The following is a 24,673-nucleotide window of genomic DNA, read 5'->3' as shown; positions in this document are numbered from 1 at the left end:
TCAAACATTAGCTTACTATTTTGTAGAATGAATACTTATTAAGCTGACATGAGACCATCTCAGAAGCACTAGGCAGGTTCACTGCACTGCTTGTTTTTCAGAATATTTGTGAATATTACACATTTTTTTCTAAAATATTCTAGAGTATGCAATGGTCAATAGAATGAAATATACCATTGTACTGGAAGAATTAATGTATCACTTTAGTGATATACTTGAACTAAATAACTAAAGGTTTAGGGGTGCATAGAAACCACAATAATTTGTGTAACATTTTGAAGTGCATTAAATATTTTTTAACATGATTCTTTAACAGCCAGTATTCTGTTTTTGTTATCAACACAAAGCATAATGACGACCCCAAATGCATGATTTTTAATTCACATATTTAAAAGTCATGTGACTTGTACAACTTCCCTGTCAAAATTACTGGCTCCCAAATTTATATCTGTTTCTTCAGCTGTATCTTTTGATTTTTTAAAAGTTTCTGTAAAGTAGATGTTATAGAATGTAGCACCTTTGCTGTCTTCGTGAACTGGTGTATAATTGTATGATCCCTGTATGTAAACAGAATGCTTGTTTGTAAACAGGATTTTTTTTTAAAAAATAAAGATTTTATTTACCTATTTGAGAGAGACAGAGAGAGAGAGAGCATGCAAGCATGAGCAGGGGTATGGCCAGAGGGAGAAGGAGACTCCCTACTGAACAGGGAGTACAACACAGGGCTTGATCCCAGAACTCCAAGATCTTGACCTCAGCTGATGGCAGCTGCTTAACCAACTGACCCATCCAGGTGCCCCTGAATACTTGGGCTTTTAATATAGAATTTTAGATAGCAGTAAATACTAAACAAATACTAAAATACTAAACAAGTAATATGTAAATTGTAAATAAATAAGTAAATAATAAATAAATAAATAAATAAATAAGTAAAATGTAAATGTAATGTAAATGTTGTAAATGTTGTAAGAACTGTACAACAATATTGAAGGAATCTCAGATTTTGGGCATTAAAATGTCAGTCAAAAAAGATGTATTATATGATTCCACTTATGTGAAATTCAAGAAAAAGTAAAACTAATTTTTACTTTTTACTAATTTTAATTTTTACTTTTACTAATAATTACCTCTAGTGTGTTGGGATATTGACTAAGAAAGAGCAAGAAATGTTCTATATATTGATAGGGGTGTTGGTTAAATGCATACATAACCTATATATAATTTCATCAAGAGCCACTTAAGATTAGCGCAATTTATAGTATTTGTATGCCCCAACAAAAGCATAATTATATATGCATGTTTATGTGTAGACTTATATAAAGACATATACATAATTATATCATATTGATATAATAATATAAATTATACTAATATATAGCCACACACATATGCAAACTTCTTAAATGATGGCTTTTAACTGGAATTTCATATTAAACATCATTTTATGTTTGAATTGATAATTTATTAGTTATGGTAAAAAAAATTAGATTTAGCCAGTGGGACTCAGTTTAGATGATCTCAATTTTGTTGGCAACATCCAAAGCATCATAGTCAGGAGTCCATGAAATATATGCCTTCTTCTATCAGGCTTGATCAGGGTGTCGACCTTGGCCACATCAATGTCCTAGAGCTTCTTCACAGCCTGTTTGATCTCGTGCTTGTTGGCTTTGACTCCACAGTGAACACAAGTGTGTTACTGTTTTCTATTTTCTTCATGGCTGACTCCATAGTCAGGGGAAATTGATGATGGCATAGTGGTCAAGCTTGTTTCTCCTGGGGGTGTTCTTTTGAGGATATTTGGGCTGCCTTCAGAGATACAACGTCTTGGGTCCATCAGAATGTAGGTGATCGGCAGATCTTTTTTTGATGACCATGGATGACTTTCAGCACCACTTTCTTGATCTTCTAAGCCTTTGACTTGGCTTTGGGTTTGAGAGGGGCAGGGGCTTCCTTGTCTTTGTTGTCATCTTCATGGAAGGGTGAAGTAATTTAATCCACAGAATCTAAAGTAGTATGCTTCCACTATAACTTAGGACCTAAGAACATATGTTTTATTTAAAGAATTCTCATCCTTTTCTCTTATGATAAGACTATAAAAATGACCATAATTTATTGCAATTCCTGCCATCAACAGATGCAGTCTGTTCTACTCCTTGAATCTGGACTGAATTGTAAATTTTCCTTGTACTACAGAATGACGTAGAAGCCACATTATACTAGTTTGGACCTGGGCTGTTAAGGGCTCTGTATTCTTTTGCTTGCTGTTTGTGGGACCTTTGCCACTGCTACCATGTGAACAAACCTGAACTAGTCTGTTGGAGCATGAGACATCACATGGAGACATCCAACCATCCCATTTATTTATTTATTTATTTATTTTTAAGATTTTACTTATTTATTTAAAACACATGAGTGTGAGTGAGCAGGGAGAGGGGCAAAGGAAGAGGGAGAAAAATCTCAAGCAGATTTTGTGCTGAGTGTGTGGAGTCCAACACCGGGCTCAATCTCATGACCCAAACCAAAATCAAGAGTTGGATCCTTAATTAACTGAGCCACCCAGGTACCTCTCTAACCACACTGTTTCAGAATAGCCAATCCTCGGATGCCAAGTAGGTACCCACAGATGTATGCATCAGCCCGGCTGTGATTAGTCCACCTGTCCCTGATCAGCAGAACCACCCAGTCAAGCCCAACCTAAATTCAAAAGCCACATTATCATGAACGAAGTAAATGGTTGGTGCTATAAGCCCCTAATTTTTGGGGGGGTCCGTTATACAGCAAAAACTAATTGCTCTCAGTCCATTATAATTCTTTACTGGAGAGAGTAAATTTTTGGAACACTGCCATCTCTGGGCCAATATTAAATTTATGACTCCACAGTCTATGTTTACTGACAATTATGAGCACTTGTTAAATACACTTACCTTAATGGGATTCCTATAGAAAGACTCCTTTCCTGAAGATGGGAATGACATGGCAATGATACGCTCTGTAAGCCAAAATAGTTACTACTATGAATATCATTATAAATGTAAAACAATATAGAGAACTTAACTTATATACAATCGGACTCCTTTTTCATAGAAAAGAACTTTCTGGATTAAGAATGACGGGGAAAAAAGCTACTTCTCAGTATAATCAAGAAAACATATTAAATTATCTGCTATAATGACCATTAAACTCACACAGTGTTCTTAAGACTCAACTGGTTCCCGCCATATGGGACAGATTTGTGTTGACCAGTGGTCAGAATTTATTTCCTATTTAGACACCAAAGAAAAATGAGAAATCTGGGTTCCAGCAATGGTGGGAACTCTCAGGGTACCTTCCAAAGTTCCTGACTCAGAAAACTGAGATCTCTTATTCTCCAGAGTTTCTGGAAGAGAACAGGTCTTTCTGAAATCCTCATACCCCAGAAAAACACTAGAACTCAAATTCCAAACCAAACAAAGGGAGCCAACTGGAAATCCATTCAATTTCCTGGAAGGTAGCCAAGCAGCCATGATTTGAGAGGACAATGCAGATTTTTCATTGTCAGGGATAAACTACAAATATGTTGTGCCGCCATAGTGGCTCATGTCTTCATGGATAAAGAATGCTTTCAAAGAACGTGGCTCAGACAAAGCAAGAACAAGATGAACGTAATTACTCAGACACCAGAAAGATTTGACGTTAATACAAAGTAAATCAACAGTTAAACTTTACAAACCGGTAACATAAGTGAGGTCTAAGTCAAATCCATCCTTCTTATACCGCCGTTTATTTCCTGAAACCTGAGAGTTGAAAACAATCATTAACTTATGAGATGAAAAATCATCATAAAAATAAAGAATATTATAGAGATATATAAAACCCTTGTCAGTATTTCCTGAAGCAAACATATTCTGAATCATAAACATATTCTGCCTGCTTACCATCCTTCTGGCCAGCTGTTCAAGATGTCTCTTTTGATGAGCCAGATGAAAAACTCTTACAAGAATGACAAGTCGTAGAGGTCGAAAGAAAATTGTCAATCTAATGGTAAAGAGATTCATTTTTGCTTTAGAAATAGGATTTTGTCAATATGGATCAAGCCTAGAGCTGTAGTTCTTAACCAGGGGTGATTTTGCACATACACCGCTCCCCCCCCAACCAAGCCTCCTAACCACCCACCTATAGGATACTTGGCAATGTCTGGGGATATTTTTGGGTGCCACACTGTATGAGGGCGTGCTAGTTGTAGCTAGTGGGTAGAAGCCAGGAATGCTACTAGACACCAGTGCACAGGATAGCCCTTATAACAAAAGAACTCTCTGGTCCAAAGTACCTGTAGTGCAGAGGTTGAGAAACTCTGGGGGAGAGAAATAGTTATATGATAGACTTAGAATTTGCAGATTGAACTTTTGTGATTTAAGATGAGCATTTTCCCATCATTTTCACATCAAAACTTTCTTCTGTCAAAATGGTTCCTTTTCACCTATGTCTTTCCCATCAGTAACGAGGCTCACTACAGCTGCTAACACATTATCAGGCAGGCAGCAGATTAAGATATTTCCCGAGTGTGCTAGCTGGTGGCTCTCCTACTATCAGAAAAAAATATGATGGCAGAGAACTGGATGGTTTGAATATGTGTTTCTCTAACTTGAGTGTGCATATGATTCAGTAGGTCTGGAGCAGGGCCTGAGGTGTTTTTCCTCTTGCATTTCTAGTAAGTTCTTTGGTGATACTGAGGTTGCCAGTCAGAGGACCATACTGGATCTACAACTTCAAAAGCCTATCATAGGACATCACATTTTATTGGGACCTGAATTGAATCCTAAGCTGTTGGAGTACAGAAAGGATCAAGATTTTGGGACTAATGAGTGAGCCACCCAACATCTATATTTCAATATACATCTGTTCCTTTTCTTCATTGCTACTGTAGCAAGAGGAAAAGCAGGGGAGAGGGGGACATTTTCAGTCTCTCATACACATTTTAGTTTCCTGATACCTAAACAGTTCTAATGTTGCCTCAGCTTTCTTCATTTCAGCTATACTGCAAAATTCCACTACCATGGTTCTGCCTATGTCACCTTGTTTTCTGTTCCATTTGTTCTTTCTGAGAGAAATCATCTTGGGAGTCACCCAAATTTTGGATATGTTCAAACTAGTACTCTCTTGGTTACAGGAAAAACCCAGGAATTTCATGTGTAAGGAACTTGTAATTGAAGCTCAATGGGAATTCAGTGGGAATTTCTTTTTTTTAATTAAAATTCAATTAACCAACATATAATACATCATTAGTTTTTGATGTAATGTTCAATGATTCATTAGTTGCCTAGAATACCCAGTGCTCATCACATCACATGCCCTCCTTAATGCCCATCGGGAGTATCACAATGCCTGGCTTCAAGCTGTATTACAAAGTTGTGATCATCAAGACAGCATGGTACTGGCACAAAAATAGACACACAGATCAATGGAATGGAATAGAGAGCCCAAAAATGGACCCTTAACCTAGGGTCAACCAATTTTTGAAAAAGCAGGAAAGAATATCCAATGGGAAAAAAACCGTCTTTTCAATAAATGGTACTGGGAAAGTTGGACAGCCACATGCAGAATGAAACTGGACCATTTCCTTACACCATACACAAAGATAAACTCAAAATGGATGAAAGACCTAAATGTGAGATAGGAATCCATCAAAATCCTAGAGGAGAACAAAGGCAATCACCTCTTAAACCTCAGTGGGAACTTCAAAATGTAGAGAAGCTAAAGTGAGTACAAGAGGCAAAGTCCCAACTTTCTTCTTTGTGGGCTCCATGTTCTTTATTCAGCTAAAGGTACTTAATCTGTATACCCTTCACTCTTCCCTAAATACAACAATCCTTTAGTTTCTAAGTATGTGGAAATTTTTCTAAATATTTCATTTTTGGTAGCTTATTTGGCTCAGAATCAGCACATTCAGACTTAGAAAGATTATACAAAAGGAAAAATACAGAGAAAGCCCCTCCCCACCCCCAAAAAAGAAAAAAAATTAAACTTTAAGAGAAATAAACATATATATCTTACCTGGGGATATTTTGAAGAGACTTAAAGTCACAAAACATATAAATAATATCAATCAGTAGAGTCATTACAATAATGACAGCATCCAAGAAGTTAAGTGCATCAGAAAAATAGTATTTTATCCTGTAGTATAAAACAAAAAATATTAGTGTATGCTGTCCCAAAGAAATAAGGATATTTTAAGAACACAAATTATTTGACTTATTCCATTAAGAATTCTAGTTTAATGGATTCTTTAAAATGAATACTAGACTAGACTAAGGAGGAAAACATCCAAATTGTATCTTATTTTATACACACAAGTGACAAAAGCATCAATATGGCAACTTAAGTATGGTAAGAGGTATAACCAAACCATTGAATAAGAGGCAAGCAATGCCTTCACGTATTGGGTGAGAAAGGTGGGCTGTTTGGCAATACTACTGAGCAACAGAAGCTAAATGTGTCACAGCCTTAGAGCAAGTGGGCTGTGAGGATTGTGCAAGAGAAACACACAGTCCAGTAATTTGGTTTGCAAACTCTGGCTTTGTGCCTAGAGTAGAATCCCTGTAGGCTGGGATTTCCCCTGTAAAAGTTGAACTTCTATCCACTTTGCCTTTCTCCCCAACACTGGCTCCTTTAGCCAGGAGCTCTGGTGCTCCAAGGAACTCTTCTTCGAATTCTGGGGTAGCTCCTCTAAGGCTCTGAGTAACCTGGGGGTAAAAACTGTCCTTGGTTCTGAAGTAGGAGGACAGAAGTTCAGCAGAAGAGGAGACACGTAGCCTTCTGAAATGCTCTACATGAAATGAGACTGGAGAATTAGTCCCTGACTCTCACTGCTGACATCTTCCAGGGCTTGGCCCACTTTGTTCACCTTTTCATAAATCCAGCAAGCAAAGAAAATCAGCTGCTGCCTCACCACCAAGCTTCATTGATGGGATGAGCATGCCACAGATACCTTAATGTACTTCAACATAAATATTTTTTCAACCGAGGTAGGGGATTGTTCATGACCTATTATCTAGTATTGATACACTGTCAGATTTTATTTAGATTCAACTCTTGTTGAGATTTATATTCATAGCTCACACACATTTTCCTCTTAATAATGTGCACACAGACACAATAGTTGCCTGGCCCCACTTTACAAACTCTTTAATCTTTACCTGTTGAAGGATCTATAACATACTGCTGGAAACTAGAGTGCCAGCTGCAACAATAATATTAAAGCCCAATCCAGGAGAAATTAGAATTTAGATTGTTTTCTTGTTGACCATTCCTCCAAGGGGAATAGTTTTTCTTTTCTTTTTACTTTTTTTTTTTTTTTTTTAGTTATTGATCTAGTGTTCCATGATTATTTGTGTATAACATCCAGTGTTCATTGCAATATGTGCCCTCCTTAATACCCATCATCAGACTAACCCAACCCTAACCTCCTCCCTCTGAAACCCTCAGTTTGTTTCCCAGAGTCCATAGTCTCTCATTGTTCATCTCCTGCTCTGATTCTACCCCCTTCCTTTTTCCCTTCCTTCTCCTAATGTCCTCCATGCTATTCCTTATGTTCCACATATAAGTAAAACTATATCATAATTGTTTTTTTCTGCTCAACTTATTTCACTTAGCATAATCCCTTTCAGTTCCATCCATGTCAATCCATATATACAATAGAATATTACTCAGCCATAAGAAAGGATGAATACCCATCATTTGCATTGAGGAGAATTATTTTGATAAAGAGGGATGCATTTGTTGGGTCGCCTTGGTAATTATTTTGGGATGTTGCTCACAGAAGTACAAAATAGCTTCACATGCTTTTAAACAATTAATCAAACTTACCCTTCTACATATGCTCGAAGAAGAATATCCATCAAAAAAAATAAAGCAATAGCTAAAGAAATTGAACGATATACGAAAGGAATATACGTTGTACTATTAGTGACAACCAGGTCTGTAATGATGAGAGACAGATCCACAAAGACCAGCATAATTCCAAATATTCTACAACAGAGAAATAGAATAAAGATAAAGTGTTTTTTACTCTTAAAGTTAGACTACATTTAGGCCAATGATATACCAAAATGTCACTTAGGATTAAATTGTCCACTGGTATAGAATACTGTGTTGCCTTAGAATCTCAAAACAATTACTAAGTTTTCACCCAATGGAAGCAACTGTTAGAGAATTAAAATTCCCATACCAACATTTCATGTTATCATGCCCTTTTACAAAGGACACATCAGATTAATACTTCAAGATAGCACAGGCAACCTGAATTAAAATTACATGTCTCAACTTGTAAACTCACCTTAAATGCAAAAAAATTTTAAGGGGCTTCTCCCAATAATAGAATCTCATTCATATAGATAACTTTCACAAATTTAGCAATAAAAACCAAGTGAGAGCATGACTAACATGCCCTTAAAAGTCCACTTTGACTAGTGAGATGTTTTATCAGTGAGATTATATATTAATAGATGCTTCTAGCACAGTGCTGGGCACATGGGAAGGAATTCAGTTCCATAAATACATACATGATTGAACTCTAAAGTACTTGCTAAATCTTGCTTTCATATATTCTAAACACATTCTTCATAAACTGATTACACTACTTGTATAATCTATGAAGATAAATTTATTAGTCCTCAAAATACTTTCTTATAATTCCAATGCAAATTAAAATATTATAAATTTGTCATAAATTTTTAATAATTTTTGTACTATATGGTGGCTAACTGAGCATAATAAAAATTAAAAATAAATTTTAATTTTAATTTTAAATACATTTAAAAGAAAGCAAGTATTTTGTGTGACTCTGTATCATGGCAGGAAATCTTACAGTCATGTAGAGAAGTCCAAGTAGAATGTTTCCAGAATTAAGGAGTACTTCTAGACAAATAAAGTGTTTAATACAAACACTTGGATTTTAAAAAGCATCTTTCATTCATTTACTTTTACAGGTAGAAAAAATATACTAATATGTTATTATCAGGCTTAGATACCATTTCTCTGCAATTCTTAACGTTCAGCTTAAACTAAAATTTCAAGACAAATTACATTAAATGGGGCACAAGGGCTTTTTAGCAACATATTGACAGTGAAAATGTGCCCCCCTGAGGTCCTTTATTATTAAAAAATATTTAATACTAAGTCAAGCAGAGAGAGTCAATTATCATATGGTTTCACTTATTGGTGGAGCATAACAAATAACATGGAGGACATGGGGAGATGGAGAGGAGAAGGGAGTTGAGGGAAATTGGAAGGGGAGGTGAACCATGAGAGATTATGGACTCTGAAAAACAACCTGAGGGTTTTGAAGGGGCAGGGGGTGGGAGGTTGGGGGAGCCAGGTGGTGGGTATTAAGGAGGACACGTATTGCATGGAGCACTGGGTGTGGTGCAAAAACAATGAATACTGTTACGCTGAAAAGAAATTTAAAAAAAAATTTAACAATATGTGTAATTATCTCCTTTTCTAGAGTTTCACATACCTGAACGTGAGTGATGATACAAGTGAGTACAAAATTCTACTAATCATGCTGCTGCAAAAAGAAGTAGAAATTAAATTCCAGAGTTTCAAGTTTATCACAGATTTCTTCTAATACAGAATATAAATTTAGCCAATAACAAAGGACAATATAGTTTGAACGTTCTTCCGAAGTTTCACAACAAAATGTTCTTTACCAAGATTTTCAATGTTCTGCTTCATGATTTTTTAACTTTCATATGTAGAATAAATGCAAATAAAACTCTAAACTATGTTTAGTAATATTTCCATTGTCTGTAAAGCCCCAGTCCCAAGTTTATGGTATTATTAAATTTGGGTTCATTAACTAAAGCAAGATAATATGGAGACAGAAAGGCAGGGTAGAAGAGATCAATGTTCCATCTCTCCCATTAATGAACTGTGGGATCCTGTGCAAGTCGTCAAACCTTGGCCAGACCTGTTTCCATAGCAGTAAAACAAAGCCCTTCAGTAAATGATACTCTTGTCTTATAATATTCATCTCTTGAAAAAAAAGACACACAGGAACACAACACTTACTCATTAATGAGAATCACATTGGAGTGGCAAGTGCACTTTGGAGTTACAGAATTTTAGTAAGATACATTTCTTTTTTATTTTTTTTTAAAGATTTTATTTTTTTACTTATTTGACAGAGAGAGGGAGATCACAAGTAGGCAGAGAGGCAGTCAGAGAAGTGGGGGGGGGGAAGCAGGCTCCCTGCTGAGCAGAGAGCCTGATGCGGGACTCGATCCCAGGACCCTGAGATCATGACCTGAGCCGAAGGCAGAGGCTTAACCCACTGAGCCACTCAGGTGCCCCAGTAAGATACAATTCAAGGAAGAAACACCCTAGAGACTGGGCTCCTTCCATTAACAGGAGGAGGAGGAGCCCGTTTGATGGAGCCTCCAGCTATGCCTGGAGACAAGGTGAGCAAATTATTGCCCTGCTGAAATCTACAACACAGGACCCAAATTTCACCCCAAGTGGTATTAATGTGAAAGCAGTGCTTATAGCCTGCACCCAAGACTAGACTGGCCAATGAAGTGAACAGACGAATAGAACTGGGCCCTGCCAAAATTCAGTACTGATGAATGCTATTAGGCTAACCTGAGATATAAGAGCTCCCCACTGCCTGCAAATTCTCCCTCCCCCAACTGCGCTCACTATCTCTGCCCAGGCTTAGGAAGCTGAGGCTAATGTGGACACATGACTGATTGGCCAAAAGAGGGGAATTGCCCTGAGGCTGCCATTTTCTTAAAACACGCCCTTCTGATCACACACAGACTGGATCTCTGGGTAGTGAGGAAATGTTACAATAATTCTGAATTTACTTGGCAAAGTGACAATACAGAACCCATGTCTGACAGAATCACAAGGCATGAAGGGGAGGCTTTAACTCTCCTATTTTTTTCAGTGCCTCCCAAAACTACTCCAAGTAAATATACAGTTGAGTTTTTTAAAAAGAGTGTTAAGAATGTAGCTTCAAACAATGTGTGTGGAGTTTGCAGAGAAAGAACTGTGACTCAGTAATTTTACATTCAGGAGAAGCATTATTTGTATTTAAAAGGAACAGACAAACACCCTCCAACATGCCATGACTCAAAGCAGAGAGGCCATGTCCCTCTCCTAAAAACAATTACTCAAAGAAGTGCCAACTTCTTTAAAAGTTGAGTCAAATGAGTCAATGAATCAAAATGAAGAACTCAGGAATAAGGAAGATATCTTATAAAGACAAAGTGTTAAGAAATCACAAATACTCAGAACTGAGCCTAAATAATCACTGTTAATATAGCATGTGGCAATGTAAACAATTGATTCTAAAACCAAGGATGAATAATATGAAATTCTCCATAATATTATGGCTTTAATATTGTAGGTTTTCAAGGGACTTCTGGGAAGGTGATAGAGTAAGAGGATCCTAAGTTTCCCTTGGGCACACCAAGATAATAGCCGTGTCAGTGTAACTAACCCAGAAAATGACCTAAAGACTGACAGAAGAGACCTTCCACAGGTCATCATAGAGAGGAGGCCACACTGAAAAGTGGAGGTGGGGTGGAGATGCAGTGGGAAACAAAACTCCTGCTAAGACTAACTGCAAATAAGAGGGACCCCACAAGCATGGAAAAGAGAGAGAAGCAGACTCCACAGAAGGTACCAGACTTGGGGGACATGCAATGGGAATAAAAGCACCATAACATTTGGCTTTGAAAGCCAGTAGGGCTTAACTTTGTGAGTTTGTGCAACCAGGAGAACTTAATTCAGGGTACTTTAAAAATCAGTGGGCTTAGTTCTAAGAGAGCCAGAGGGCAATAGGAAACTGAGTCCCTGCCCTTAAGGAGCAAGAAAAACAAGCAATCCCACTGAGATAAGCATAGAAGCAGAAGTTTGAAAAGTATCTGGGGTATAGTGAAGGATATTTATTAATTAATCTCAGAGTATGTGCTGGAAAGCAGTGATCTTTAGACTTCTCCAAGAACAAAAGAGCTGGTGGGACCATTTGCCCCCTCCCTAGCCTAGATAGCCTGGCACTTACGGGAACCAGTGAGAATACTTTACAGCTACCTTGCTAACAGCATGTCCCCTGCCCTCGTATTCTCCTGTGGATCTGCCACATCCAACATGCCCAACTTAGAGGGGCTGCCTTCAAAGTGACACCTGCCCTGAGGAGGGAAGGTAAAGGGAAGATAACTACACACACTAGTTCTACTGTAGTCCCAACAGCTGAACCTTATAATTGGTAGTGCAGGGTGCCCTGTCAATCAATGCATGTGCCACCCAAACAGATAGATGGGGGCAGGTATCTAATCAGATTTCCAGACCCATCTGTCAACAAGAACCTGCCAGGGGGCAGCACAGGGAGATAAACCCACAGTTCGGGGTCACTGTAGTTCTGGTAGCTGGACTGGAGGCTGGTATCTCGTTAGTCTGCAGGTCTCACCCACCAACCAAAGCCTCTCAGCAACACAGGGAGAGTGCCCTGAGTTCAGTGTGACTGCAGCCCCAGCAAATGAGTTAAGGGCAGGCATCTTGTCTGACTGCTGATACCACCCAACTGCAAGTCCACAGCAGTCCCAGACTGGCCCCTTGACAGCAGAGGGACCTAAGCCAGCCTACAACAGGCAAATTGTAGCCAACAGGCCATTGTAGCCAACTGGACTGGAGGAAAGTGAGGCTTAGCCTACAGCAGTAGAGAACATGGAATCCACATAGGAGAAACCCCTGAAGCACCTGTTTCTGGTAAACAGGCACCACAGAACCTCTTCTTCATAAGGTCCCTACTTTCAAAGTCAGGAGATATAACTGACTTTCCTAATACATAGAAACAAACACAGAAAGTTAGTTAAAGTGAGGAAACAGAAAAATGTGTCCTAAATGAAAGGACAGGACAAAATGAGAGCAAAAGAACTAAAATGAGACAGAGATAAGAAATATGCTTGATTAAAAAAAAACTCAAATTAATGGTCATAAAGATAATTACTGGACTTAAAAAAAGAGTGGATGACCTCAGGGAGACCTTCAAAAAAGGGCTATAAAATATAAAAAAGAACCAATCAGAGGTAAAGAACTCAACAACCAAAATTAAAAATATGCTAGAGGGAATAAATAGAGTAGAGGAGGCAGAAGAATCAATCAGCAAGGTGGAACATAGAGTAACAGAAAGCAATCAAGCTGAACAACACAAAAGAATAAAAAATATGAATAGGTTAGGAACTCAGCAAAATCATCAAGCATAATAACATTCACATTATAGAAATCCCAAAAGGAGAAGAGAAAGAAAAGGGGGCAAAATTTGAAGAAATAGCAGATGAAAACTTCCCAAATTTGGGGATGGAAACAGACATCCAGATCCAGGAGACACAGAGAGCCCCTAATAAAGTCAATGCATAGAGGTCCACACCAAGATACATAACAATTAAAAAGGTAAAAGGTAGTGGTAAAGAGATTTTATCTTAAAGCAGCAAGTGAAAAATAAAGCAGTTACATAATAGGGAAACCCCATAAGTCTATCAGCTGATTTTTCAGCTGAAACTCTGAGGCCATAAGTGGCATAATATATTCAAAGTGCTGAGAAGAAAAAAACCTGCCCTTAAAAACACTCTACTCAGCAAGGCTCTCTTTCAGGATAGAAGGAGAAATGAATAGTTCTTCAAACAAAAGTGAAAGCAGTTCATTGCTACTATACCAGTCTTACAAGAAACATTAAAGGAAATTCTTTTTGTGGAAAGAAAAGGCCACTATCAAGAGTAAGAAAATCATGAAAGGAAAACATTTCACATATAATTACAAACATAATAAGTAGTAAATTAGTTATAAAGCTAGTATGGAGGTAAAGCAAAAAGCAGTAAAATCAATTGTACCTATAAAAATCAGTCAAGGGATTCATAAAATAAAAGGATATAAAGTCTGACATCACATATATAAAATGTGGTGGGAGGTGTAAAAATATAGTGCTTTTAGAAAGGGTTCAAATTTAAGCTACCATCAATTTAATATAACTGCTATATGCATAAGATGTTAGACATGAACCTAATGATAACCACAAATCAAAAACCTATAATTATGCAAAAAAATAAAGAGAAAGGAATCCAAGCATATCACTAAATGAACCATTAAGCCACAAGGGAAGAGAGCAAGAGAAGAACTACAAAAATAACTATAAAGCAAGTAACAAAGGGGCACCTGGGTGGTTCAGTCAGTTAAGCATCTGCCTTCTGCTCAGGTTATGATCTCAGGGTCCTGAGATCAAGCCCCACATCTGGCTCTCTGCTCAGATGGGAGTCTGCTTCTCCCTCTCCCCTGCCACTGCTCATACTCTCTCTCACTTCCTCTCTCTCTCTCAAATAAAAGCTAAAAAAAATAAAAAATAAAACAAATAACAAAATGGCAGTAAGTACATACCTATTAATAATTACTTAGAAGGTAAACAGACTAACTGCTCTAATAAAAAGACACAGGGTGACTGAATGGATAAGAACAAGACCTATCTATAAATGGTGCCTACAAGAGACTCATTTCAGATCTAAAGACATGTAGATTGAAAGTGAGAGGATGGAAAAACATTTACTATGCAAATGGAAGCAAAAGTCTAGGATAGCAATACTTAGATCAGAAAAACAGATTTTAAACAAAGACTGTAACAAGAGACAGAGACATAAACATAAAGGGAACAAACCAACAAGAAGGCATAATTGTATGCGCCCAAATATAACCAATTAGGTGTTCAACCTAGGAGCACCTAAATCCATAAAGCAACTATTAACAGACATAAAGTAAGAAATTGAGAATAATAACATAATAGTAGGGGTCTTTAACACCCCACTTACATCAATGGATAGATCATCCAGACAGAAAATTAACAAGGTAACAGTAGTTTTGAATCACACATTGGACTAGAGGTACCTAACACATATAATCAGAACATTCCATCCTAGAACAGCAGCATACATATTATTTTTGGGTGCACATGGAACATTCTCCAGAATAGATCACATGTTAGGCCAGAAATCAAGTCTCAACAGATTCAAAAGGACTGAAATCATATCATGCATCTTTTCCAACCACATGGTACAAAACCAGAAATCAATCACAAATTTAAAATTTTTAATCAAATTTTTAAATTTAAAACTAAATAACCTGCTACTAAACAATGAATGAGTTAACCAAGAAATCAAAGAGGAATAAAAAATACATGAAGACAAATGAAAATGAAACACAATGGTCCAAAATCTTTGGGATGCAGCAAAAGCTGTTCTAAGAGGAAAGATTATATCAATACAGGCCTACCTCAATTAGCAAGAAATACCTCAGATAAACAACTTAACCTTGCACCTAAAGGAACTGGAAAAAGGACAAAACCAAAGCCAGTAGAAGGAAGGAAATAATAAAGATTAGAGTAGAAATAAGTGAAATGGAGACTTAAAAACAATAGAACAGATTAATGAAACCAGGAGCTGGTTCTTTGAAAGGATCAAGAAGATTGATGAGCCTTTAGCCAAACTCAAAAAGAAAGAGCAAGAGTGAGAGTGAAAGAGAACATGACAGTGAGTGCGCACAAATAAATACATTCAGAAATGAAGGAGGGGAGATAACAACCAACACCACAAAATTACAAATGATTATAAGAAAATCTCATGAAAAATTATATGTGAACAAATTGGACAACGTAGAAGAAATGGATAAATCCTAGAAATAGAACCTCCCAAAACTGAATCAGGAAGACATAGAAAATTTGAACAGGCCAATTACTAGCATGAAATTGATTAAGTTATTGAAAATACTCCTGATAAAAGTCCAGGACCAGGTGGATTCACAGATGAATTCTATTAAACATTTAAAGAAGAGTTAATAACCTATTCTTCTCAAATTATTCCAAAAATAGAAGAGGAAGTAAAGCTTCCAAATTCCTTCTATGAGGCCACCATTACCCTGATACCAAAACAAGATAGACACTACAAAAAAAGAATTACAGGCCAATATCACTGATGAACATAGATCCAAAAATCCTCAATATGCTAACAGACCAAATCCAAAAATACATTTAAAAAAAACTTGCCATCAAAACCAAGCAGGCTTTATTTCAGGGATGCAAGAGTGATTCAATATTTCAAGTCAATCAATGTGATACAACACATCAACCAGAGAAAGGATGAAACATATATGATCATTTCAATCGATGCAGAAAAGACACTCGACAAATACAGCATCCATTCATGATAAAAACTCAACAAAACAGGTTTAGAGGGAATATAACTCCATATAATTAAAGCCATATATCCAAACCCACAACTAACACCATATTCAATGGTGAAAGACTGGGAGAATTTTCCCCTGTCAGGAACAAGACAAGGATGTCTATTCTCACCACTTTTATTCACCATAGTGCTGAAAGTCCTAGCCATAGCAATCAGACAAGAAAAAGAAATAAAAGCCATCTAAATTGGTAAGGAGAAAGTTAGTCTCTATTTGCAGATAATCCAATACTATATATAGAAAACCCTAAAGACTACACCAAAACTCCTAGAACTGATAAATGAAGTCAGTAAAGTCCCAGAATACCAAATTAACATATAGAAATCTATTGCACATCTATCCACTAATAAAGTAGCAGGAAAGTTAAGAAAACAATCCCATTTACAACTGCACCAAAAGGAGTAAAATACCTAGGAATAAGCTTAACCAAGGAGATGGAAGAATATACTCTGAAAACTATAAAACATTGATTAAAGTAGTTGAAGATGACACAAAGGGAAAGATATTCCTTGCTTGTGGTTTGGGAAGACAAATATTGTTAAAATAGACATACTACCCAAAGCAATCTACACATTTAATGCAATCCCTATCAAAATATCAAAAGCATTTTTCATAGAACTAGAACAAGGAATCCTAAACCTTTGTATGGAACCACAAGAGAACTCAAATAACCTAAGCAATCTTGACAAAGAACAGCAAAATGGAAAATATTACAATCCCAGATTTCAAGATATACTACAAAGTTATAGTAATCATAACAGTATAGTACTGGCACAAAAACAGAGATATAGACAAAAGGAACATATTAGAGAGCCCAGAAATAAACCCAGGCTTTTATGGTCAACTAATCTATAGCAAAGGAGACTAGAATATACAATGGGGAAAAAGATTGTCTCTTTAACAAATGGTGTTGGGAAAACTGGACAGCTAAATGAAAAGGAGGGAAACTAGGCCACTTTCATACACCATACACACAAATAAACTTGCAATAGATTAAAGACGTAAATGTGAGACCTCAACCATAAAATCTATAGAAGAAAACACAGGCAGTAATTTCTTTGCCCTCAACCATAGCAACATTTTCCTAGATATATCTCCTAAGGTAAGGGAAACAAAAACAAAATTAAATTATTGGGACTATATCAGAATAAAAAGCTTTTGCAAAATGAAGGAAACAAACAAACAAAAAGACAATCCACTGACTGTGAGAGGTTATTTGCAAACGACATATCTGTTAAAGGATTATCCAAAATATGTAAAAAACGAATACAACTCAACATTAAAAACCCCATATAATCCAATTTAAAAATGAGCAGATGAACAGACGTTTCTCCAAAAAAGACATACAGATGGCCAACAGACACATGAAAATATCCTCAACATCAGATATTATTAGGGAAATGTAAATCAAAACTACAATGGGATATCTTCTCACATCTGTCAGAATTGCTAAAATCAACAACACAAGAAATGACAGGTGTTAGTGAGGATGGGGAGAAAAAGGAACCCTAAACACTATAGGTGACAATACCAACCGGTACAGTCGCTGTGGAAAACAGATGGAAGTTCTTCAAAAAATTAAAAATAGAATTACCATATGAACCGTAATTTCACAACTGGGTATTCACCCCTAAAATTGAAAAACATGAATTTGAATGATATATGCACTGCTATGTTCATTATAGCATTATTCGCAATAGCCAATTTATGAAAGCAGCCCAAGTGTCCATTGATAAATGGATGGCTAAAGAAGAGGTGGTATATATACATACAATGGAATATTATTCAGACATAAAAAATGAAATTTTGCCATTTGCAACAACATATACGGATCTAGAGAATATAATGTTGAGTAAAATAAGTCAGAGAAAGACAAATACTGTATAAGATCATTCATTTGTGGACTTTAAGAAGCAAAACAAACAGATAAGGAAATAAAAAGACAAAAATCAGACTCTTAAATATAGAGAACTAATTGACGGTTACCATAGGAGAAGTAGGTGGGCATAGGTAAAATAGGTGAAGAGGATTAAAGAGTACATTTAACATAATAAGCACTGAGTAATGTATAAAATTGCTGAATCACTATATTGTACACCTGAAACTATTAAACACTGCATGTTAATTATACTGGAATTTTTTTTAAAGAAGTTGTTCCTGTAGCAGTTATTGATAAGATACAAGGATATCCACATCTCACCACACCATAGCAGCTGCAAACTTTCCTAGGTTTCTTAGGGTCTTGGTATCCATTTATCTTTTGCATGGCTCAAGTGCTTCAGCCCCTTTATAGATTTGTAAGAACAGAAGCCCATTGGGATTGGTCTTCAAAGGAAAGAGAAGCATTCGAACAAGCCAAGGTGGCTGTTACACAGATCCAAGACTTAGGCGTTCATGTACAGGGGCAGCCACTTGACTGGATGGAGCCAGTTACCCAGAAGGGTTTAGATGGAATTTATGGCAATGGCAAGGGCACAAATGCATACTGTAAGTCTTCTGGTCACCATTATGGAAAGGAACTGAAGCATGATAATGCATTTTAGAACAACTGTGGGCTAATTACCATGCCTTATGGCAAGTAGAAGACACGACTAACAGGATCCCAGTGACCATTTGCACTCAGTATCCTATAGCAGCATGGCTAAAGGATACATTCCAAGAGCTCAAGTCAGGTATTGCCCAAATCCAGACTGCAGCTAAATGGCATGCCTACTTGCAACAACACAGTACCTTGACAAATAGCCCTCTTAGTGTGGAGCTGCACTCCATTCTTGGCCTGGTGACTCATGTCACCTCTGAAGGAAAGCCATTAACTGAGGTTGCAAAGCCACCACAGTTGCCATTCTTTACAGTTACCAATCCCTGATCATGCTTGTAGGGTCAGCAAGGTGTAGGGTCAGCAAGGTGTGACCTCTGCACCTGGACAGCTACTGCCATCCAACCCTCAACTGAAACTATCTAATGGACTCTGGTGCCAGACATAGTAGTCAATGGGCTGAACTGCAAACAACATAGGTGCTTCATGAGCCCAATTCCATTGTTCTATGCACAGAATCTGGGAAATCTATAAGGGACCAACCATATGATTTCTTCAATGGAAGGCACAGGACTAGATGGTGACAGGGCACCCATGCTGGGGAAGCAACATGTGGAACTCCAGTGCATACAAGGTATGAACACTACTGTTTACCATGTAGAGGCACACACTGCACACATCCCACCTGGTAATCAACAGAACAATGAGTTGGGCCACATCTGCCTCCTAGAAGACTTGCCAAAAGAAGACAATGCCACTTAGCTATACAACATGGGAAATTGAGGACAACAGACCTTGTGGGCAGTTGTTAAGAACTGGGGCTTACCACTGCATTACCAAGACACTGTAACCATCTACCAACAAAGCCCAACCTGTGCCCAGGAACGACCATGACCTTTGTCAAGAGACACAGACAGGTAGTGGGGAAGAGAAGAGGGCACCCTGTTCAGAGATAGCAGATTGATTGGTCCCCTGCCAGTCTCTGATGGCTGACATTATGCTTTGACATGCATGACACTTATTCAGGACTCCTGCAAGCCAGCCCACCAAGTATGCCACACAGAAGGCCAACATCTGTGGCCTGGAACAGCTGTGTGCTACATACAGGGTGTCCACTGATACTGACAGCAACCAAGGCTCCCATTTCACAGGACATAAAGTGCAAGTGGGGGCCAAAGCTCAAGATGTCCATTGGCATTTTCATCTACCATGTAATCCCAGTGCAGCTCGGTTGATAGAATATGTGAGTGGACTGTTGAAATAATTGCAGCAAGAAACCCATTTACTGGCCTTTTGGAAACACCACCTGTCAACAGTTATACAGACATTAAATAAATATATACATTCCAATAGTGCCGATACTCTATTTGCTCAAGGACCCCTGATGTCACCCTTAGAATACAAGTAGACAGCATGCAGGAAGGATGCTCTTTGCTGCATGTAGGGACACAAGATAACTTTTTACTGCCCTTGTCACAAGATCTATCTATAGAAGAACATGTAACTATGTAGCCCTGGAAATGACAAACAAGTGTACAGTGTTTTGGGTTTTCAGTCCTGTAGGATAGGGATAGAACAGGTCCCAACCATCCCCCCATTTCTTCACCCTACTCCACTGAAAACAATGAAGATACATAACCCTAGGCCTCTTGTGAAAAGGGACATTATCATAATGCCCTACAGAGAATTGTGGTAACCCCATTATCCTTTCCAAGTTTGTCATGTAGCAGTTCTGCCATGTAGCAGAAAAGGAGCTAACAATTTGGTACGGTCAATTTGGAGCTAGACTGAGGCCAGGGGTAGGGTTATCCAAGAACAACCCCCCCTCCTGATTCTATTAGTCAATTGTCACTAGCATTTTCTGGTGCCTACTCAACATCTTACTTTTTGCCCATAGATTCTGCATAGGAAACCCATTTACCAAATGGGCCCTGACCACAACTCCTTATAGAAAAAGACCAACTATTGGGTGTGTAGTGAACTCCCCCTATCAGCGACCATGGGCCTCCTTTGACAAATCCAGGCTGCCCTCCACAGCACTTGGGAATGCTTTTATACTTGGTATAACACCTTCATGCCCCTACTTGGACTGACCCATATTCACTAAGGTATCCAGGTTCCCTGTCCAGGAAGACACAAAGAGCAAAATTTTCCACTTGATATGGGAACAGTTAAATAAGACTCTACCTATAGAATAGGTATGGGATGGCTTTTGGGTTGGCTTGGGGTGATTAAATGCAACATAGGTACAAATCATGGGAATGGCCCCATTTGCATAGAGAGGCACAACAGGACCACAGATGCTACAGGTCATAATGTAGGATGGATCCCCACACAACAATGCAGTTATACTTTACTCATCATTGCTGGTACCTGACTATGGAAACAAGCATTCATTCCTGTGGGTGCCTTCCCCTCTCTGTGGGGATGGCTTTGGGCATGTGGTACTCATGGCTGGCCCTACTTACCCTATAACTAGACTAAGTACTGAATCTGGGGTGCCCCACCTGCCAGGCCACAGACTCACCCACTTATAGGAGAAGACTACCAACTGGGAGGTGGTCAGGGCCTGACATAGAACCAGCAGAACATCTTGGTGGTTTCAACCCCTGTCCATTCTCTCTCCTTCTGTGGCCAACCACTGACATAGAATGCAGGTATAAGCTTTAGCCAAACACATGACTACCACCTTTGATTCCACCCATAAGGCAGTCACCCTCCTTATTGGAGAGTTTCCAAATGAGATAAGCAGTTCTGCAAAATAGAATCGCTCCTGGCATGTGCTGTCATCAAGACGGATTGCTGCATGTATGTACCAGTCACTTCAAGAAACTTTAATTATGGTTCTCATTTTGGACATAGTCAAGGGAATGTGGGAAACCTGAGGTTTATTTAGGTACTCACAAGACTTAACTTTAAAGAGGGGGTTTTGATAGTTTCAGGAGAGGAGGAATGGGAATAGATTATGAGGAAAATGCAAGTTCTATAGAGAGAATAGAGGAAAGTGACACCAGAGTTGGGGCCTGAGCACAAGGTGGCTTCTACTGTCTGCAGCCAGGGGGTGGGTGGCCCAGGGAATGGGATGAGGCCTCAGAAGCCATTTTGACCCCTTTCAACTGTTTGTTTGCCTCAATTAATTTAGAAATAATATTATACACAAGTAATGAATCATTGAACACTACAACAAAAACTTATGATGTACTATATGTTGGCTAACTGAATATAATGAAAATTTTTAAAAAATAAAGAAATAGTATTTCACAAAGAGGCAAACAGAATCCTGAAAACATCTGGAAGCCTCAAGGTAACATTTAAAAGAGGTATCTCATTCAGTTTTTGTTTGTTTGTTTTGGAGCCATGGCTTTCTAACTTAGTTTTGAGTAAAACGAGTTTGGGGATATTAAAATTTCTTATAAGGCCACTGAAGTTATAAATTATTTTTGGTCAGGTCAGTATACTCAGTTATAAATGTACATGTGAAGGGACCATAGTTTGAAAATATAAAACCAACAGAGTGCCCATAGTGGTGGAGGAGGAAAGGAGGAGGCAGCCCTCAGAGCATTTTGATGACCGGGATACCATTTCTTAGAGGTTTTTCTTTAGAGCAAAGATATAAACTCCTAAACAGCAGTTTCAGTAGGAGCAGCGTGGTTCTAGAAGGAATCAGGCCAAAAGCCAGCAAAGTTCCAGTAGTAAAATGTGGTTCCAAAAAGGAGTCAGACCAAAGGCTAGCACAGTTCAGTAGGAACAATCTGATCCCAAATAGGAGTCAGACTAAAGGTTTGTGTAATTCCAACAGGCATAGTTCCTGATGGAATGGTCCAATCCCCAAAGGGGGTCAGACAGGCCAACACAGTTCAAATGCACAGTTCCAACAGGGAGAGTCTGGTCCTAAAAGAGAGTTGGACCAAAGGCCAAATAAGTACTCTCAAATTAAAAAAAAAAAAACACACACACAAAACACAAAACACAAGACCTTGAAACAGATCCTGAATAAAGTCTGAAGAGCTTGAACACAAAGTGTAAAGCTCAAAATCCAGGAGAAAACTTACCCTCAAACCCCAGGGTAGGGAAGAAAGCAGTGAGCACAATTGGCTCTGTGGGTACCGGCACCTGTTTGCTCACCAGCCTCAGAGCTGTTGGGGGTCTTCTCTGGATCCCACTTCTGATCACCAAGTAATGTTAACCTTAAAAATAGAACTGCCATCAGGGAAATACAAATCAAAACCACAATGAGATACCACCTCACACCAGTCACAATGGCTAAAATTAACAACTCAGGAAACAACAGATGTTAGCAAAGATGTGGAGAAAGGGAAACCCTCACGCTGGTGGTGGGAATGGAAACTGGTGCAGCCACTCTGGAAAAGAGTATGGATGTTCCCCCAAAAAGTTAAAAATAGAGCTACCCTATGCCCCAATAATTGTACTATTAGGTATCTATCCAAAAGATGCAAATACAGTGATTCAAAGAAGCACATGCACCCCAATGATTATAGCAGCAATGTCCACAATAGCTAAACTCTGGAAAGAGTCCAGATATCCATCAACAGATGAATGGATAAAGAAGATGTGGTGTATATATGCAATGGAATAATATTCAGCCATCAAAAAGAATGAAATATTGCTATTGCAATGACGTGGATGGAACTAGAGGGTATTATGCCCGGCAAAATAAATCAGAGAAAGGCAAATATATGAGTTCACTCATATGTGGAATTTAAGAAACAAAACAGATGAACATAGGGGGAGGGAAGGAAAAATCAGATGAAAACAGAGGGGGTGACAAACCATAAGAAACTCATAACTCTAGGAAACAAACTCAGGGTTACTGGAGGGGAGATGGGGGGGATGGGGTAAGTGGGTGATGGGCATGAAGGAGGGCCCTTGATGGAATGAGCACTTGATGTTATACACAACTGATGAATCACTGAACTCTAACTCTGAAACTAATAATACAGTATATGTTAATTAAATTTAATTTAAATGTAAAAATATTTTAAAAAAAGAAAAATAATAACACTGCCAGTTATTTTACCAGCAAAAATGAGTTTATTCAGGAATTGGCTCTGCTGGTGGCACCTGTTTGCTCCCCAGCCTCAGAGCTGTTGGGGGTCTTCTCTGGATCCCATTTTTTAATCACTAAGTAAAAATAAACTTAAATTTAAAAATATTTTTAAAAGAAAAAAAAATAAAATTACCAGTTATTTTACCAGCAAAAATGGATTCATTTGGGAAGAGCAGAGAATTGCAATCCAGGACAAGCAAGCTATGGCAAAACCACAAAGGAGAGAAACACTCTTTTATAGAGGAAAGGGGGAAGTTGGAAGGGGTTGTTATAAACTAAAAGTAAACCGTAAACTGGTTGGTTGTAAACAGTAAAAGTAAAAGAGTAAATTGGGAGGTTGAAGTATAGTGGTTCTTCATTGGTTGAGTTGTGACAATTTCTCTTGGCTGGGCTGTGTTAGTATTGATTTGCAGTCTCTTTCTGTTGGATTTGCAACTGACAGCAAGTGTTAGGGTATGAGAGCTCCCCTTGCCAAACTTCCCAAGTCCGTTTTAGTGAGATTTCCTTTATTAATTTTCACAATGTAAAAAAATGTTATTTTTTTAAACAAAATTTAACACCCATTCATAATAAAAACTTTCAGTGAACTGCAAATAGAAGAAACTTCCTTAACCAGACAAGCACCATTTACAAAAAGCCATAGCCATCGCTACAGTTAATGGCAATCTTGATGATGAAAGACTGAATTTTTTCTCCAGTGATTAGGAATTTAGGATGTCAGTTCACACTTTCTTCTATTCAAAGTTGTATTGGAGGCCCTAGACAGTGCAATAAGGCAAGAAAAGGAAGTAACAGAAATAAAGATTAGA

At 38.0% G+C, this 24,673-nt stretch overlaps 1 protein-coding gene across 1 annotated transcript in view; it reads right to left on the bottom strand.

Moving 5' to 3' along the window:
• LOC308340231 (phosphatidylinositol 3,4,5-trisphosphate 3-phosphatase TPTE2-like) overlaps positions 1–24,673 on the bottom strand; it is a gene marked incomplete at both ends in the record, with an annotated part of 171,615 nt that overhangs the window by 81,959 nt on the left and 64,983 nt on the right. The window contains 6 exons of the mRNA XM_080799391.1: positions 2,925–2,989; positions 3,710–3,773; positions 3,915–4,014; positions 6,031–6,150; positions 6,523–6,744; positions 7,843–8,004. Of these exons, the coding sequence (XP_080655517.1) occupies positions 2,925–2,989; positions 3,710–3,773; positions 3,915–4,014; positions 6,031–6,150; positions 6,523–6,744; positions 7,843–8,004 (733 nt within the window). The remainder of the gene's footprint in view (positions 1–2,924; positions 2,990–3,709; positions 3,774–3,914; positions 4,015–6,030; positions 6,151–6,522; positions 6,745–7,842; positions 8,005–24,673) is intronic.

This window comes from Martes martes, assembly GCF_963455335.1.
Source record: "Martes martes genome assembly, chromosome: 3".
NCBI classification, from domain to species: Eukaryota; Metazoa; Chordata; class Mammalia; order Carnivora; family Mustelidae; genus Martes; species Martes martes.
Note: the sequence above shows the minus strand (reverse complement) of the source record. Positions and strands in the feature narration are given on the sequence as shown.